Source organism: Danio rerio, chromosome 9 (assembly GCF_052040795.2).
Source record: "Danio rerio strain M-AB ecotype USA chromosome 9, GRCz13ab, whole genome shotgun sequence".
Lineage (NCBI taxonomy): Eukaryota > Metazoa > Chordata > Actinopteri > Cypriniformes > Danionidae > Danio > Danio rerio.
Window position 1 is genome coordinate 42,844,597 of NC_141029.1, and position 20,928 is coordinate 42,865,524.

Consider the following 20,928-nt stretch of genomic DNA (forward strand, 5'->3'; position numbering starts at 1 on the left):
ACATGACGTAAGCTGTTACTACAGAGGGCGGATGATAGACGCACGCGTATGGCAAGCCGATTTAGCATTTAAACCTTTGATCTGACTATCCATAAATATATTTAGAGATATCTCTAATTATATTTTGACTAGTCATAATTATAATTCGACTAGTCAAAATATAATTAGAGATATCTCTAAATGGATTTAATTAAATATGAATTAAATATATTTATGGATAGTCAGAACAAAGGTTTAAATGCTAAAACGGCATGCCATACGCGCACGTCTGCTTCAGTGAACAGAACCTGCAGGTTGTGACTAATAAAGTAGTAAACAACATTCAGATTGTGGAACAGAGTGATCTTTCAGGAGCCCAAGTGGGAAGTATGAACAGCACTTAGCAGTGGAAATGAAACCGAAAACGTACACATTATTTAAACAATCATATCGCATTTTAGAGTTATGATTACGACGAGCATTAACCCTTTAGAGTACAGAGATACACAAAAATGCACGTCAACATGATACACTTGATAGCGCCGACATCAGCGACGCCGAGGAAATAGTAAACCTGCCTAAACTGCTGAAAAGAGCCACGACTGTCCTGTGTAATGAAAAGATGGCCACCCTGTCACTCATCATGCCCAACATGTAGACAGCCATCCATAAAAACCTCTCAGACAGATACACATAAGTTCAGGATTATCTTATAGAACTGCTGATTACCTGGAAATGTGGATTTTTTTTGCACACACAAAAAACGCAAGTGACCAAGCAAAGCCTTAAGCTCTTACTGTTAAATTCAATTGAACAGAAAGTGTTTTTTTGCACCTTTACTTAAATTGTTCCTTAATTTTTTCTCTGTCATTTCAATAATATTTTTTAAGAAGTTTTTAAATTGTTTTATTTTCCAGAGACAGGCCTGTTTAATATATTTTCTAAAAGAAGGTTCAGTTTAACAAGTTGAAACAAAAGAAATACATAAAAAATAGTTTACTTGGTAAAATTTGCATTTCAGTTAAATTTTCAATTTTTATTCCAAATATCGTGATACATATCGAACCGTGAACATTATATCGTGATACACATCGTATCGTGAGCTGAGTGTATCGTTACACCCCTAATATATATATATATATATATATATATATATATATATATATATATATATATATATATATATAAATATATATATATATATATATATATAAATATATATATATATATATATATATATATATATATATATATATATATATATATATATATATATATAAATATATATATATATATATATATATATATATATATATATATATATATATATATAAATATATATATATATATATATATATAAATATATATATATATATATATAAATATATAAATATATATATATATATATATATATATATATATATTTTTTTTTTTTTTTTTTTTTTTTGGCTTGAATTTAATTGTATTATCTTTCAATTTCTCAATATGTTTGGTGACTAAAGTATTATTTTAATAAATATATGTTTAATAAATCTGTTTTGTTTAAAAGCACCAAAATACATAGCCTATATTTACTGAGAAATTAATACAAATATTAATTTTCAAAATGGGGTGTACTCAGTTATGCTGAGCACTGTACTTACCATTTACTCAACTTCAAGTGTAACCAAACCTGATTCCCCCCCCCCCACCTTGTATAACAACAAAAGTCAATGGCTACATTTTCCCACAACATTTTTCAAAATATCTTCCTTTGTGTTAACAGAAGAAACTCGTACAAATGGAAACTGTATAAATGATGAGTTTCTTTTAAGATTGTTGGTTGAACTATTCACCCTTCAAAGGTTCAAAGCAGAGATCTAGTTAACTAAAATAATTAAAATGTATAATATTTTGACAAAACAATAAAAACGCTAAAGTAAAAATTTGAATTACTTTTTAAAAAAATCATCTAATTTCCCGTAAAACATTTTAATTTCAGTGTCATTCTCTTCAAAGACGTAATAAAATAATTTAAAAACTGAAATTAAATAATAAAAATTACATAGGCATAATAATAATAATAATAATTCATTCACTCATTTTCTTTACGGCTCTGTCCCTTTATTAATCAGGGGTTGCCACAGCAGAATGAACTGCCAACTTATCCAGCACGTTTTACGCAGTGGATGCCCTTACAGCTGCAACCCTTCACTGGGAAACACCCATACACGGCCATTCACACACATACACATTACAGTCAATTTAGCTTTCCCAATTTACCAATACCGTTCTTTGGAGTAGGACTTGTGGGGGAAACCGGAGCACCCGGAGGAAACATGCAAACTTCACACAGAAATGCCAACTGACCCATCCAAGGCTCGAACCGGTGACCTTCTTGCTGTGAGGTGACAGCGCTACCAACTGAGCCACTGTGCCACCTAATTCAAAAATTTTTAATGTGAATTAAAACTACAATAGTACATAAGTGATAATAAAATAGCATTAGCTTATGTTTTATATAAACAATTATCTAATAATTTATTTAAAAATTCATTTTCATTATATTTCAGCATAAATTTTAACTTGCTTTTCAGGTGACCTATTAAAAATAATAATAATAAAATATTTTTTTTTAAAAAGAAAAGAGTATTCAATATTGTTTTAAAACCTTCATTTCAATCTAAATGCGAGTTTAAATTATTGTATAAAATAATATTGTTGGCTTTCTTCTCATACTTTCTGTTTTGTAAATTAATTACATTTTTTATAGTAATAAAATAGTTTTTATACTAATAAGCAAAAAGTAAAAGTTAAGGTAGCTCAAACAGTTTGAGGACACCGATTCCAACAAACCATTTGAGTAAAAAAAAAAATTCATCTATATGAGTACTGTGAACTTACTCCATTTAAGTTAATGTAACGAGGTATTTAATTAACTAGTTCAAAAACGAATCCTAATGAGTACTTTGAAATTAATCCATTTAAGTTAAAGTAATGATGTATTTAATTAATTCGTTCAAAAACTAATCCTAATGAGTACTGTGAACTCAATTCATTTGAGTAAACGAAGCAATTTGAGCAAAGTAAAACCCAATAAGTTAAGGCAACTCAAACTGTTTGAGGAAACCAATTGCTTCAAAACATTTGAGTTCAAAAACTAATCTATTTAAGTACTGTGAACTTACTCCATTTAAGTTCAAAAACTAATCCTGAGTACTGTGAATTTAATCCATTTGAGTAAATGAAGCAATTTGAGCACAGTAAAACTAAAATAAATGAAGAGAACTCAAACCAACTGAGTACTGTAAAGTAAATAAGTAAGTATAAAGTAAATAAATAAGTATAGGCAACTGAAACCATTTGAGGAAACTGATTGCTACAAACCATTTGAGTTAAACTAATCTATATGAGTTCTGTGAACTTACTCCATTTAAGTTGAAGTAATGAGATATTTCATTAACTCATTACCTTCAACACTGAGTTCAAAACTCTTTTCAAATAAGTAGAAATAATTTTCAGTCACTTTTGATTAACTACACTCATTTCATTTGATATAAAGAGGCAGAAGGTTATCAATCCTTATCGTTTGGTCTGTTCATTTGCACACTGGGCTCAACATGTTTAACCAAAGAGGTCAGGAGTTGTGACTAATATCCTCGATCCACACAAGGAACCTTGATTTAATTTGCTCAAGTGATTCTAAGTGGGTTGCTGTAAATCAGAGTGGAGAAAATGTGCAGAAACAGGCGAGATAAAAAACATCTGCTACCTGTGACCAGATGGGGGCCGGAGCTCTTCGAGGGAGGGGGGAAAGAGGGCCTGTAAAAACACGCAGCCCTGACCCTCCACTGGAAGTTTCTCCATGGGCTCCCCAATTAACAGCTGCGCCATTGCACGGAGTCCGCTACTGTACAATAGACTGGGCACTATTTCAAATGCACTGTTTGGTTTGTGAGCATGGGTGCAAGACAAGGATGCAAATCAACTTGCTGATAAAAACCAGAGCAATGAAGATGAAGGCTTGAAAAATGCACCGAATGCAAGAGAAAGGCTGTGAAAGGCAGACGGGGGAGATAAATGATTTCATAATGGAGCAGAAGGTTGAAGCTCGAGGGTTTTCCCTGCCATCTAACACTGAAATGGGTTCTTGACCTGAGGGCTTTTCGACTTTAGTTTTGCTTTCATGGTAAAAATCTATTAACAGACTTTGGAGTTTACATTTACATCAAAACAAAAATAATGTAAAACTACACTGGCATATTATTTGTCTGTTTATCTGATACTGTGTCTCGTCCAGTGTTGGGGGTAATGCGTTACGTTAAAATAATACTTTTTAAAAGTAACGAGTAAAATAACGCATTACTTTTAAAAACAAATAATAATATTTATGTTACTTTTAAAAAAATGTAACACAAGTTACTTTTTACCTTGCCTAATTGGCATTTAGAAAATTTAGTGTGGAATTAAAATGACCTTAGTCAGGTTAAATATCACACACTCAATGAGAGAGCGTGCTGTGAGGGAAAAGACAGTTGGTTCGCACTCATCATCATAAAGTCTCTTTATTCACAGCAGATGAGTTAGTGTACTGTTCTAGTAACTGAATAACTCAGGATATTAATTTATTTCACGTAAGAGGGGGTATCCGGTATGTTGATACTGAACACGCAAACAGTTTCACGACAACTCCATTCAATTTAATGAAATGGTTTGACCGGTTCACTTCGAGAATCCGGTTAAAACAGACGATTTATTCACGAATTGCCCATCATCACTACAGACAGTCAGAAACAGAAACAATGGCAGGCCAGAGACTTACATTTTTGCAATGGATTCTTGTTATTTTGAACTCATCAAAGAAACGAAGTGGATTGTTTTTAAGTGTAGATTAAGTAAAACTCTTGCCTTGTTCTTGTAAAAAAAAAAATAAATAAAAAACACGAAAGCACTACACCCACACCCCACCTCCTGCTAAAAAAAACAAATGATTGACATCAGTTCACGTGCTCCAGGTAAAACAATTAATTCATCTAAACAAAAAAAAAAAAGGTAATTGCTTTTATTGTTGAGGAGATGCAGCCACTGTCTACTGTAGAAGTGACTATGTTTTGTAATATAGTAAGATTATTTCTCTTTTGGGAAATGCTTTAAATATTTGTTAGGGCCACGTGAGGCAATTAATTCAGTGTATAAACTCAAAAATATTACTTGATTTGTGGATGTTTTATCGTCGTACTGTTTTTTTTTTTTATCATTTTAAAGGTTTAAAATCTGTTTTGCCTAAATATAAATAGCTACATGTTAGTACTTTTAGGCTTTATTGCAACCTTTATATCAATGGACACTGAATTTACTTAACTAATACTTTAAATTACTTTACATGTTTTTATTAATCTGTATATACAGCATGTATAGCTCTGGGCTCTGACAGTTCTCAAAATATAATTTTATCCTATATTTCTTTAAAGGAAAATGACAGTGTAGGTTTTACAGGTGGCTATTAAATGCAGAGCTTCTCTATTAAAAAAGGAGAAAAACACCAGCAAGTTCTGAAAGAGACCAAACCTCAGCCAGGTAAGGAAAAGTAACGCAAAAGTAACCTAAAAGTAATATAATGCATTACTTCCAATAAAAGTAACTAAGTAATGCAATAAGTTACTTTTTGGGGGGAGTAACTTTCAAAATTAACTTTTCCCCAACCGGAGGAAACCCACTTGAACAGGGGAAGAAATCCCAACTGGCCCAGCCGAGACTCAAACCAGCGAATTTCCTGCTGTGAGGCAACAGTGCTAACCACTGAGCCACTGTGCTGCCCCATTTTTTAGTTTATATGACTAAAAACTACTGATAGGTACATGAAAACCCTCAAAAGCACTGGTTCTTTGCTATATCATATACATTTTCTTCTATATTTATTTTAGGAGTGCTTTTTTACCGAGCATATATACTGAACCGTACTGTCTGTAACCGTGACCTTAAACTGTACTGACCTTAACCATGACCTTAAACTGTATTGACCTTAACCGTGACCTTAAACTGTATTAAATAACTTCTTGTAATATACATATTGTAATAAGCAGTAGTTTATTTTAACTTATTTCCTTTCAATAAAGAAGTAATGGATTTATAGGTGTGTAGTTTAACTCCTTATGCATTAAATATGCGCTCCAAACTTCATTGAGACATGTTGAATTCTTCTTCCATCATTTGCAATGTTTCCAAACTGCTTTATTAGAGATTTTCTTGCCAATTTGCCAATTTAGCCACACTTGGACTGAAAATGTGCTTTATGCATTATAAAGCTTGAAGCATCAAAATCAGTACTTGGTATTGGCCTATCACCATGACGAGGAATTGGTACTCGGTATCGGCTGCAAAAATCCTGATCAGAGCATCCCTATAGGAAAAAACCCAAATATAAAACATAAAATCGAAAGGAATTAAAATATGGTCATCAAAACCTATAGTTCTACATCAGTGAAGCTATATTATCGCCATAAACATCATATTATATTAGGGCGAGTGTGGAAAAAGCAAACGAAAGCTTCTCTATCGTGTCCTGAGAAGGACCTCACTGGACGCTCGCATACATGATGAAAGCCATTTAAACGGCACGGTTTGCATTTTCAGCCTGGAATTCATAAAGAGGATAAAATGCACATAAAACGTGCAATAAGAAAGCAATGTTCCCTTGGTGTGGGCACTTTGGATGTAAACCAAGTACATATAGAGTGCCTGGATCAGCGCCAGCCATTTTATTGCTGCATCAGACCACTGCGAACCAAAAATCTAACAAGCGCACTCCCTCCCCCAAACATCCATGTCAACAATCTCTGACCCCTCTGCTCAGCATGCCCATATGTGATGGACCCGTCTTACATGAATCCACGTAAATTTGATTCTCATAAGTGCACGCTACCGGGAAAGCAAACGAGTGCTTGATAAGGGTTAAGACGGCAATAATGCGCAACAGGATTCAGATGTCTTTTTCCATGCATTACATAAGTGCCGGTAGCAATGCTGAGATCCACTTTCCATTCATCTAATCATGCTGACTTGGCATGCTGTGATTTAGACAGCTTTTGGGAGGGGAGAGCGCTCTTTTCATTTGAAGTGATAAGCGTATTTCTCATTTACTGCTATGATCTTGTGTCTACCTCGTCCGATGGCGAGTGGTCATCTAAGACGCATTTCCATTTACACCTGGAATTAACATGCATCTGAATGGGTCTCATGTGTTTGGATTACACAACGCTCTACATCACTTTTGAGGGAGCACTTCGTGAAACGTGTACTATTGAATGAACAAATCCATGTTTCAATGGTGAACTGGCTCAAAATATTTGACACGTCATTTATATTGTATTAAGCATCATCCGCTTGTGATCAGATTGATGAAGATGCATTTTAAAGGCTTTGTTCACCCAAAAATGAAAATGTACTCGTTATTTACTCACCCTCAAGTGGTTCCAAAGCTTTTTGAACATTAAAGAAGATATTTTGAAGAAAGCTGAACACAGGTAAGGACTGACATCCATAGTTAAAAAAGCAAATACTATGGAAGTCAATGGTTACAGTTTTCTTAAAAAGTGAAGTCAAACAGGTTTGGAACAAGTGAAGAGTGAGTAATTGACAGTATTTTTTAGTTTTGGGTGAACTATTCCTTTAATACCAGATGCAAACGTTCTGCAAGTACCAAAACATACATATAACAGATATGCCCACAGTGACGCAGTGAGTAGCACGTTGTCCTCACAGCAAGAAGGTCACTTGTTCGAGCCTCGACTGGGTCAGTTGCCATTTCTGTGTGGAGTTTGCATGTTCTCCAAATGGATTTCCTCCTGGGTGCTCCGGTTTCCCCCACAGTCCAAAGACATGCGCTTTAGGTGAATTGGGTAAGCTAAATTGTTCATAGTGTATGTGTGTGAATGAGTGTGCATGGATACTTCCTAGTAATAGGTTGCAGCTGGAAGGGCATCCGCTACATAAAACATATGCTGGATAAATTGGTGGTTCATTCCGCTGTGGCGACCCAGATCAATAAAAGGACTAAGGCGAGAAAAAAAATGAATGAGAAGTCTTGAGGGCAAATGCATCGAAAATCTTGATGACTCGTCTTGCACCACAGATTTTCATCCAATTGAATGCTCTACAGCTCTGGAATATCCATAATTAATCAAGACATATTTCATTACTTGCACAATTAAAAGTGCACAATTCTGATACATATTTAAAGATGTATTATTAATGTCATTTACAGCTAACTTTTCAGTTCAGTTCTAGACTATATTGTATTTCACTTTATTTATATATTTATTTATATTTCACTATATCACTTTATAAGAATTAACTCAATGCATAGACTTTTTTTATGAATGACTTTTTACAGCCTGTTTCCTCTGAGTGGTTCCACTGTCAAAAGCTACCAAAATCGAACTGTACCGAACCACTTTTTGGGTATTCTTTTGAAAGGATACCTAGCACAACAAAAGGATACCAAAAGGCAAGGTGAGCAGCTGAACGCTATTGGTTAAAAGAGATACGTCACGAGCGCGTGCACAAGCCAGGAGAATGAAAACAAAGAAAGCAAAATTTTTAAATAGACAGCTGAGACATTAGACCGCAATCATAAATACATATAATAACGAGCCATGGTCGACCCGAGCTTAAACAAACCTTGCCGTCCTCTTGAACAGCCACAAAGCCAGAGTAGAATCTACCCTGTTCCCCGTAGTTGTTTACAAGGCCGTCTAAAGCACCAGCGGTTTTACTTTCGCCAGAGAGCTCACTGCACATCTATATTTGAAATAACAAACTTCTTAGGCTGATGATAATACCATGTGCGTGATTATTAAAGTGCTTCTAAAATTTAATTTTTTAAGAAAAAAAAACAAAAGAGCAAATGATTCTTTCAGCAACCTAAAACATGAACAAACTGCCATATTTAACTATTATCATCACTTTTTGGACTATTATGAACTCAGAATGATGGATTTACTCTCTAACAATGTACTGGTGAAGATTAAAAATACAGATGATAGATTTGCACTGACTTGACTGTGCTGCGTGTTTTTGTGAACGACCCGTACAACTTTACTTTGACATTTCCTCGAGAGAGAATAATGTTGACTGAAACTTACTGTCGTACCATTGGTACCTTTTTGGCAGTTGAAATGCAAGTCTGATAAAGGTAACCCGTACAAACCCGTACCGTACCACTCAGTAGAAATGGGCCATTACACAGTAAAATAAAAACAGTACCCAGCATACATGGGAACTCCTTATCTTTTTAGTATTTTAAAAAGCATTCCAGAAAGCATCTCATGCCCAACTGGAATCTAGGCAAAAGGGTAACATGGTTATGACTATTTTTGGAATCTACGGTAATGTTTCCTATAATTCCATGTGTGTTATGTCGTAGTTTGATGAATACTATACTATAATGTGGACAAAGTGTAATAACGAAGAATTAGTAGATTCTGACAGGTAGTTTCTAGGGTGATAAGATACATCCACATATCCAACCTGAGAATTCCTGGAGCCAATAACCAACCAATAAATTAGCCAGATATGGACTTCATCTGGTATAGAATGAAAAGGAATCTTCTGGCAGCAGATGGAACTGAAAGAATGTGGCATATTTTAGGAAAAAAAAAACCCTGAATACCTCTTTTACAATGGAAAACAGCCTATTGACCATCAAACCAAGTAATCAAACACAGTTTTCTGGAAAATACAAACAGCTCATCAATTCTTCCTTCAGGTAGCAACACTCGACCAGGCCAAAGAGATTTTCCAATCCATATTTTATGAACACTAGTGGCAGGTCAATTTTTTCTCTCGCTACACACAGAGAGGGTGAATCACAGCAACTGGAAAGTGTGTCTTCACAGGTGAAATCTGGAAACTTACTTTTTGCGGTCTTCCTCCCCGAGGCTTTCCCATCTCTCTTTCGCAGCAGCTGTGACATCCTGAGGACTGGCTTTTGGGTTCTCCTGGAGGACCTGCGATCTGGTGTCTTGCTCAAACAGCGAAAAGGCAGACGAGGGCTGACGCACGGAGCGGTTGCTGATAAGCTCATAGGCTGTCAGCTTGGCCATTTTCTCCACAATCACGTTAGAGGGCTTTTTAGATGGGCTAGACTTCACGCTCTTGGCCTCGGTTCCTCCAAGGTCTTCAATTGCCTTTGGGATGTGCAGTTTGACAGGTTCTAGGTATTCCCCAGTGATTTGATTGGAGAAGGCCCTGCCCGCACTCCAGTTCTCGGCAGATATCTGGCTCTCTGGACCGCTGTCACTCTCAGACGCCTTTGGAGAGTTGGAGTTCAGATCAGCTGTAGAGTTCATTACCACATCGTCAACAGGTACTGAGCAATTAATACTGTCCAAATCACTTCTGTTGATCACCCAATCCTCCGAAATCGAAGAAGAGCTGGTGTTTGCGGTGTTGCTCAAGGAGAGCTCACCGTCCTGTTTTTCTGCATTCGAGGAAGAATCCTCGGGCAGTTCTGGGTGCTTTAAACTAATATCTGGGGAAGTCCGTTTAGGCTCATCCAATGAAGTAACATCAGAGGGATTTCCTGCAGTTTTGAGATTCTCTTCACCATTAGAGTATCCATACAAGGAGATTAGCATAGTCTCCACTGACAACAGAACTTCATCCTGGTGAAAAGTGTTAATATAGGTTCAATTAGTCCTAACACTTTTTCATTGTAGGTATAAACGTATATAATGTTCTACACTTGTTTACCTTATTCTGTAGCATCACTTCAGTTTTATCAGGTGTCAGGTTAACGTCCACAGTTGAGGCCGGTATGGTGATGTTCATCATAAAAGTGGGATATCGGCGGCTTACGGATTCACTGTTAGACTGAGCACTGGTGTAATACTGCTTGATAAGCTGCAGTGAAAATGTGCATTTAAAGTGTCTCTGTAAGTTTACAACTTCACAATAAACCTTCAATGAAATATAGTCTGGTAAAAAACAGAATTGAGTCAAGGAAAAATCAATGGAATTCAATCAAAACTTCATTAAAAAGCTCAGTAAATCTGAAAAATATCATTATATATGAAAACAAAATCAAGTAAATCTAAGATGAAATCTAAAGGTTTGAGAATATTTTTTTTTTATTAAACACTAAAGAAGATTCACTGAAGAATGCTATTTATTTTTCCAACTATAGATGTCAATGGTTACAGCGGGGCTTTTCAAAGTCCAGACGTCGAGGGTATTCAACCCAGACCCAACTGGATTTCCTTCATTGATAAATGCATCAACCATGTAAATCAATATATATATATATATATATATATATATATATATATATATATATATATATATATATATATATATATATATATATATATATAAAGAATACGAACCGAAATAAAATTATTGGCAATATATTCATAGTTTTCCTGCGTGGATCATCTTAAATGGATCAAGATGTCGGTCTCATGGGGAAAAAAAGCTGAATGGACAGATAAGTATGCGTTTATTTTGCCACGAGCCAGCACAAAGCCATTCTGGGGTGCGTTTCCCAAACAACGACGTAACTTGCGGCTGAACTATCGTATTATGGTGCAATGTTTGGGAAAAGAATGATGTAGTGACGAGTGTTTCCCAACACCGTAGTTTCTCTGTCGCAGATCTATCATTTGAACCACGTTAGTTATACTGTAAAGCGTTCATAATGACGCTCTAAACGGGGTGGATTAATAACTAGATAACTAATAACTAATAATAGAGAAGAACCACATAATTTCTTTGAGTGAATTATATAGTTTTACACGCACACACATTTAAAAAGAAAATAAATCCTATTTTAGTTTCATTAAAAACATGCACTCGTTTTCCATATTAATTGAAATATATGTAAACGGCACATCTAGGACCTATGTTTCCTTTACAAATATTATTGAGAACATTACATATTCTATTCTAAAATATAAAATCATTTACAAAAGCTAACACGTACTGTATTCTAATCTCATATATAAATCATATAAATAAATAAATAATGAGGTGATTTCTTAAATAATGAAATTTAATATTATTTATTAGAAAATGAAAATGTGATAATAATTACTTTTATAATAATAGTGATAATAACAATGATTTTTTAAAAAGTCTATTTTTAGATTTTAACACATATAAACCACTGCAGAAATGTTCTAACCAACAGGCCCATGTCATATACAGTACAGATACTTAATAAATATCTTAATATAAATTAAAAGCATTAACGTATGCTATGTTTTTTGTTTTCACAAGCTTTGCAGACATAACATAAATTCTGCTTTTAAATAACATGTCACCTATAGCTTTCGTCATGAGCCACGGCTGTGTTCAAAATGACATTAATGTTTTCAAAGTGCACTCCGAAGGCAACGCAATTGTAAACATGAAGATCGCTAACTGAACTGTAAAAAATACTTTGAAAACAAAAGACACCTAAGAGTGATGACTTTAATGCTTTTATTAAAATAATTCCAACTTTAAATGTTAGAATTTTCTAAATGAATAGGGCATAGGGGGGATAACTAGGAATAGAACACAGCCAGGAACTATGTTTCTAACTACAGCTCCAGAGATGTAGTTGCAAGCATAGAAGTTTGCGACACAGTTTGCGAATGTCTGTTGGAACGATGGATTTAGGAAATGCCAAATCAACAAACTAAGTTTGTAGCGACAGAACTTGCAACCTTAATTGGCTAACGGTGGTTTTCAGAAACGCAGCCCTGCTTGATTTGTAATGAGACAATTAAAGTTGTAAAGAGTAAAAAATGAAATGCCACTATGAAACAAAACAGACAATTTGAATGGCAGTATCCACAAAATACAGACATAAGGACCGCAAAACTCCACCATAAAAATTTTTATTACACATCTTTTGTATTTTTTACCTTTTTAGGTGAGATGTCTGGATGCAGACCTGGTGCAGTTGCAATCTGAGCTGCTTGCAATGCGTTTTAATGCCCACACTTAACCCTACCCCTCACAGTGACGTCCATTGAGTGCATTGTGACTGACATCACATCTCTGAGATATGCAATCCCAGCTGGCAGCATAATTGCTGCATCCAGATACTATTGGTTTTTTGGCCTACTTTTTATTGTGTTCTGTACAAAAATGCACTTATATTAGTGGTTTTGCCACATTTGCATTGAATTTAATGTTGTAAATGCGAAGTAAAATAAACAGTGTTGTTTTAAGTTATTTAATAACAATTGTTCCGGACCTTTACCTTAATTAAAATTCAGATTTGGACCTTTTAATGTAGACTAGGGGTATTCGATTAGTTTGTCATGGGGACCAGCATCCCAAATGAAGGGCCGGAGAGATATGACTTGCAATATGAGTGACACAAAAGCATTTAATTTTGCTCCTTAAGACACTACGTTGTATTTTTTAAACATTAAAATGTTAACATATTTTATTTTGAAACTACATAACATCAGTGCATTGTACAATAGACTTTTTTTAACAAGCATATTAAAATGTTGTATTTCAAAGCACAACAAAAGCAGTGCATTGCTTAAGTAGGCTTCTTCGACATCCAGACACATTCATATGTTATGTTTTGAACTGCAAAGCAATTATGGATGCAATGATGATAGATTTTGGCTGTATGATTATATAGTTTGTAGAATAATCATGGTTTTTACAATTATCACGTCTAATGTAAGTTTAAGCTTTATATTAGGTAAGCATTTAAATGAATTGTTGTTATTATCTGCGTTCATACATAATCATTTTAATAATTTGTACATGTCTTTTCTTTACATTGCACTGAAAGCCATGCACAACTCTCACTGCTGCAGCATGAGATGTTTTCTACGTGGTGCATCTGGAAGGCGCGTGTGCATCGCTCCGCTTGCGTGCGCATTTTGGCATATACTCTAATATTGGAAATACCGAATTCCCCCACGTAAAAGACGCAATATGTGAATGGGCCGCTGCTATGATTAATCCAGTGTGCGTGCATGTTAGCCTTGGTGTATAAGCTTGGAACTTAAACTAGCGCACAGGTGGCATAACTTTGTTTAGTTGCAGCAGTTTTGTTCGGTACAGCAGAAACGTGGCGTTGAAAAGCCTATACGATTAAGTATCCAAATGTTTTCGGCTGCTTGCTCTACTTACTCGCTTAATGTCAGGTGACTCACGCTTTGCGCAGCCTTCAACTGCAGCTCATGCTGTATTTAACAGATGCACGTCACTTCATAAGTACAGTGGCTGAACTAAATTTATTTTTGATGTCTTGGTCACACTATTTGGAGGGGTTACACATTGAGAGCCCCTGGGTAACAGGAATTCTACATTCTTCAAAATACCTTCTTATGTGCTCAACGGAAAAAAAAAACCCTCATCATTTGAACTGATTTGAAAGAAGTAAAGGTTGAGTAAAGTATGTAAATGATTTTACTTTTGGGTGAACCACCCCTTTAAAAAGCAGTATTGGGACAATTGTAAATGGCAGCTCCTTTACCTTAAGTATCTCTTTATGATGCACAGGTCGACTGTTTACAAAGATGAATGACTTATCAGTCGTAGAGGAGCTGGTGGAATTCAAATCTGAGCCCGGTTTGGGAAAGAATCCATCGATGTGGATCTGTGCAAACATAAGACACACTGATGCATGAATACAACAGCCCCAAAAAAATCACATCTATTTCCTGGTTGAAATGTGCATGAAGAAGCTGGTGAGTAATAAACTCGGTCCATGTTAAATCTAGTGTAGTTATTCTTTTATTTCCCTCCCTGCCACAAACCATACTCATTAATTGTCAGAGCACATTGAGGCTTCCGTGAACTTCCTCCAAAACAAACAAAATGACGCACTGCTGGCCTTCAGCCCACTTTGCAGTAACCAATTAAGACTTCGCTGTGCTATCAGGACCCATTTGTCATCTCCTAACTATGGAGTGGCCAAGTTTGCTAAAATGTGCAATGTTTCTCTTGGCTAAAGGCAGCAACGGCGAAGTGGCGGGATGAGAAACGGCTCCAAATTAATCAGTGATCTAGGGCTAGATTGTGATGCTAGAGCTCACAATTTGGAATTAACAAGCACAGCAGTTGGCTGGCAAGAGGACATTTTAATTGGAGTCTCTGACAAACCTGATAATCAGGGGTATTGTGACTTTCACAATCAACACTTATGTTCTGTATACTTTGCCACATTTGTCAATTACGGTGGCGTAGGTGGCCCAGTCCTTTCTGTTTTGTGCACTGAATGGAGGTTATTATTCTGGACTCTTCCAGCGCAGAAGGATCTCGGCCACAGCACAAAAACAGTCAACTGCAAACCCGCTTCAGAAAACCTGTAACCATTCCAACGCAGAACCAAAATAAAGCTCTTCTGATTGACTCTATATGCAAACAATAATGGAATAAAAAGGTTTCAAAACTTGTTAGAAAGTAAAAACAATCCCAGAGTCTATATGAAATTCTGGAAAATACATATCAGGGTTCAACGCTAAGGATTTTTTCTACTGATCCGATCGGGCCAGTGGTTCAGATTTTTACTTGCCCTGCAAAAATTTTCACTGGCCCCATCAAAAAATGGGGAAATCAATAGCTGTTTTAGCCACATATTTTAAATAATGTGTCAAAAATAAAGTCTGTAAATCTAGAATTTCAATACTTTAAAAAATTGTAAATAAAAGTGTTATGCAAACAAAAAGAGCAGTACGGAAAATGTGCAGGTATTTTATTGCGGTTTTAAATCATTTAACAAAGGGTGGCTGAATTGTCAAACTTATGGCAAACTGTGCAAAACATTGCTTATTATTATTATTATTTTTTTTGTTGTTGTTGCATTGTTCACACGTGAATGTCAGCTTCCAAGACGTTAGAAACAGACATTTTCTTTTAGCCTTAAAATTTGATGTTGCCACCATGCTGCCGTTTCTTCGCTGTACTGGTTGTTACCAGGTTATGGAAAAAAACTGCATGCTCAATCAGATAAGAGGAACCGGGAAGCAATATGGTGTTTAAGACATCACAGAGAAGGTAGCGTTTAAAGACTTAAAAGCACAAACTTAAAATGCACACAAATAGTCACAGACAAATTAAACATTAGTTATAAGGCAGCACTGTCCCAATCGGGCCAGTAATGATCCGATCTACTGTCCCAAGTGTCTCTCACGCTGGCCCTGGGCCACCGGGCAGTTCTTGTTGTTGAGCCCTTTCATATGACTCAAATCACTGTTTCAACGCTGGAATGAAGTGGATCTTCCATGTTGACATCACATGACCGCCAGATGATTACTACTGCACTAACATTATTGGCTGCTCATGTTTTAATTTAATATTTAAATAAAACCCCAATTAAACGTTAATACACAAATAAGTACACATTGAATCATTTAATACAGTGTGTATGAGCAACTCTTTTACAAACAACACGTGTGACCCGAATATAATTTTTCATTAATATGTTCTATATAGCTTCTATAGAAATCATATTTTCATTTAGAATAATAAACGATACAAATTAGGGCTGCACAATATATTGTTCTAGCATCGATATCGCTATGTGTGCATCAACAATATTCACATCGCAGGCAGTGGTGGATTTAGGCATGGGAAGTATTAGCGATCTTGCATGGGGAGATGATGCAAAAAAAAAAAGTGCCCCAGTAAAAGCTTTGAGATCAGATTTACTTTATGCAAGTGTATTCATTTAGATTGATTATCCCAGAATAAAGATGTTAGGGGCTATTCACATTTGGCATCTTTTGCACGCACAGGTTTGTTATTCTTTATACGCAACGATGCATTTGAAACAACGCTGGTGAAAACAAATTGATGCATGTGCGCAGAAAGCCATTCCCGCGCACCTCCTGATAACGGTTGTTTACTGTACATGCACGCCGATATGCGTCAACTTGCAAGTCGACAAAACTAAAGTTTATATCATATGATCAAGACGTTACTTTGAATAAGCATGGCTATGAAGTGGAAAGGATGAACAATCAGTCAGGGAGGTAACTAAGCCTTCATAACATTAATTCTTGGGCATGAGTCGGGTATAAGACAACAGATAAATCTACAAAACATATATTTTTTGTATTCTATTGAACTGTCATACTTAATACTCATGCAAAAGTATTATTATTCCAGTTGTGTCTTTACATTGTTTTCAGTTAAATTTAGGATTGATTTCTGTTATTTATTTAGAATAATAATTGCATAATAATGATAATAATAATAATATGAATAATAATAAACAAATTGTTATTGATTGTTATTGTTACTGATATAAATATATTTCAATGTATTTATAATAGTTATTTTAAATGTACAGTGCAAGTCAGAATTATTAGCCCCCTTCAAATTTTTTCTTCTTTTTTAAATATTTCCTAAATGATTAACAGAGCAAGGGAATTTTCACAGTATGTCTGATAATTTTTTCCTCTTGAAAAAGTCTTATTTGTTTTATTTCGGCTAAAATAAAAGCAGTTTTAAAAAATTTTAACACAATTTTAGGGACAAAATGATTAGCCCCTTTAAGCTATATTTTTTCTCGATAATCTACAGAACAAACCATCAATATACAAGAACTTGCCTAATTACCCTAACCTGCCTAGTTAACCTAATTAACCTAGTTAAGCCTTTAAATGTCACTTTAAGCTGTATAGAAGTGTCTTAAAAATATCTAGTCAAATATTATTTACTGTCATCATGGCAAAGATAAAATAAATCAGTCATTAGAGATGACTTATATAAACTATTATGTTTAGAAATGTGTTGAAAAAATCTTCTCTCCATTAAACAGAAATTGGGGAAAAAATAAACAAGCGGTCTAATAAATCAAGGGGGCTAATAATTCTGACTACAACTGTATATATTTAAAATATATATTTAAATATTTAAAATATATATAAAGTCAACCCCATAGTGTCTTTATTTCTTGGGGGATGGGGAGGGGGTATGTTTGGGGGAGGTTTCACCCAGGGTGCCATTTAAACTAGAACCGCCACTGAGCTCTCTGCAATGTTAAATGAGGATTAGAGTTGAACAGATTCACATACACAGTCACTGTATAGTTTCTAATTATATTAACCATAACAGTGTAAGAGAGTTAAGTTGTTTACGTGATTTTGAGGCATGTGACTGTATGAAGATTTTAAAATAATTCAAGCATAAAAAATTGTACTTTAACTTCATTGAATTATTTATACCATAAAGATTATGCAACATTAATTTACAGTTGATTATTCTTAAAAGCTGTTTATTTCATATCTTTTGCTCTATTTTATTTACCTATGCTGATAGGCAGTTTTTATTACATTCCTCGCTTTACAAAATCACCCCAATCAATATAAAATTATGATTTTTTGTAAATAGATATTCAAGTCATCTGAAGAAATTTTATTCACATTGCAATATACATCGCAGAAAATATAGATTTTCAATATCATGCATCCCTAACACAAATATATTAGCAACTACGTTTTCGCACACACTCAAGCTCAGAAGATCTCCTGTTCTAGGCTTTGATGGGCTATATTCACAGCTATAATGATGAACTTTCGGTGAGAGCTTTATATGACTATTTTAGATTCCTTTTTACATCATCAGCGTTGTAACTCAAATATATTCAGTTAAATGGACTTAAGCATTTATTTAGTTGTTAAAAAAAGAGACGAAAGACTGTTTAAACGCAGGTGCTGTCATTAGCCGCAGGCCAGCGCAGAAACTCTATTGAAAATACTGTAGTAAAATAATTTCCATATTTTAAAGACATGGTGCAGAAAAATATAATTTAATGCTGTGTTTCTTGTTTGGTCTGAGACCCACTTTATATTGCATCTCAGCCAGGCAGTGAAGATCGCTGGTTTTTAAAGAAATCAGATCTTAAACGCTGTGATTTTGTATGGGATGATAATTAACCAGAAGCCCTGGTGCTGAGTGACTGAAATTAAAAGTCTTTGTGCATACACCCCATTGCTCACTTGTTGATTCCCTGAAATTTCAATTTACTGAACTGAATTCTGACCATATCATGAAACAATACCATTTCCCCTCAGTAAAATAATGGCACATGTTTAATAAATACGTAATATAATGTTCATGCTTCAAAACAAAACTAAACATTGTCTAGATCCATTTACTGTGAATCGAGCCCAGCATTTATCATGATAATTACTGATATCGATGGATCAGAAAAATGTTATTGTGATTTTTAGCCATACTCCTCAACCCTAGATCTTAGGCACACATGAATCGTTCAGCCAACAGGTTACCTGAAAATAATTATCTGAATTAGGCACAGCTATCCAATCCTGAGTGATTGCATGACAATTCATGAAATGAAGTGGAGTAAAAAGAGTATAATATTATGCTATAGGTAATAATCAAGTAAACGTTTCCCAAATAAAAAAAATAGATTATAGAAAAAATGCAAGTATAATTACTTTGAAACACTCCATTATTTGTCTCCAATGTTGTATAAAACTGACACTGCAGTATTTTGTTTTTCTGTGATATATAGAGCAGGTAAAATAAGTATTGAACATGTAGTCCCACTTTATATTAAGTGACCTTAACTAATATGTACTTACATAGGAATTAATAGTTTGTTACAATGTACTTTTTGTGTAAATACATGTATTTACTGTGTACTTATGCTTGATTAAATACATGTATGTAATTACATCTGTAAATAACTTTTGTAGTTACATTTGTAAATACACTGTTGACCATCCCTTACACCTTAACCTACCCTTAAACCTACCCATACCACTAAACCTGTTCATAACCCAACCTCTATTCCAACTCAAAAGCACCACAAGTGTTCTCAAATACATTATAAACACAGTAAGTACATTGTATTTATTTTTTTATATAAGTACATAGTAGTTAAGGACACTAAATATAAAGTGGGACCGAACATGTCATGTTTTTCTTAGGAATAATATTTATAACATGTCGACATGAAATTTAACCAGATTTTGGTAAAAACTCAAACAATATATACATACAAATAAAACAAAACAAAAATATCTGAAAAACAGCTTATGTGTAATAACACTGAAATGAGACAAGGAGAAATTACTGAACTGCTATTTATATATATGGCTTTTGTGGTGATGCCTCTTAAAGACACCTCTCATATGGAGAATGTAGTCACATGAATTGCTCAGGTGTGATTTTAAAATCATGATGGTTCTGTGGGTCTCCTCTATCAAATCTGATCATTATTTCGTATTTTCTATTAGATTCATGTCAGATGATTACCTGGGCCATTCTACAGCTTGGTTTTCTTTCTCTGAAAGCATTTAAGAGTTTGTTTGGCTGTGTTTTGGATCATTGTCCATCCTCATCATCCAATATAGATGTTAAACTGAAGCAGCTAGTATCAATTTACAATGACGAAGGGCAGAGGGTTGCTGAAGAACTACTGAGAGATTTCATCTGCTGTCTGGGCTTTCACTGCTATTCTACACCTTCCTTTCTTCATGTGTTCTTTACTTTTTCCCCGTGTCATTTCATTTTATTACACATAAATTCATTTGTACACTGATAAGATTTGTTTTCTTCGCATATACGGGTTCTTATCAACACCTGGTGAAAATTTCAAGTCAACAGCACCTTTAGACATTTTTAATCCTTATTTTCCCCTCTGTATATTGCAATATGAATCCAATTTCACCAGATGAACTGAATAGCTCTATCTGGAAATAACTCATCATTTTAGATTGACTGGGATGATTTTGTAGGAGAGTGTATCTGCATAAAATAACAACTAATTTTAGTCACAATAATCATAATAGAAAATGTTCCTTCCATCACATCTCTACTTGTCTGCTACTGAGGTTTACTTTCCAAATAAATAAATACAAAAATGAAATGCACCAGGGTAATCTGCAAATGGCTTCACGTGTCAAAGCCGTGGGGGGTGGGGTGAAGGGTTAGCGATGGTCTTGGCATTGGACTGGACCTGATGATGAGTGTGCACCT

At 34.8% G+C, this 20,928-nt stretch overlaps 1 protein-coding gene across 1 annotated transcript in view; it reads right to left on the reverse strand.

Moving 5' to 3' along the window:
- Positions 1-20,928, reverse strand: part of pms1 (PMS1 homolog 1, mismatch repair system component) — a 58,571-nt gene that overhangs the window by 17,373 nt on the left and 20,270 nt on the right. Inside the window, 3 exon segments of the mRNA NM_201319.2 lie at positions 9,874-10,622; positions 10,711-10,860; positions 14,450-14,572. Of these exon segments, the coding sequence (NP_958476.2) occupies positions 9,874-10,622; positions 10,711-10,860; positions 14,450-14,572 (1,022 nt within the window).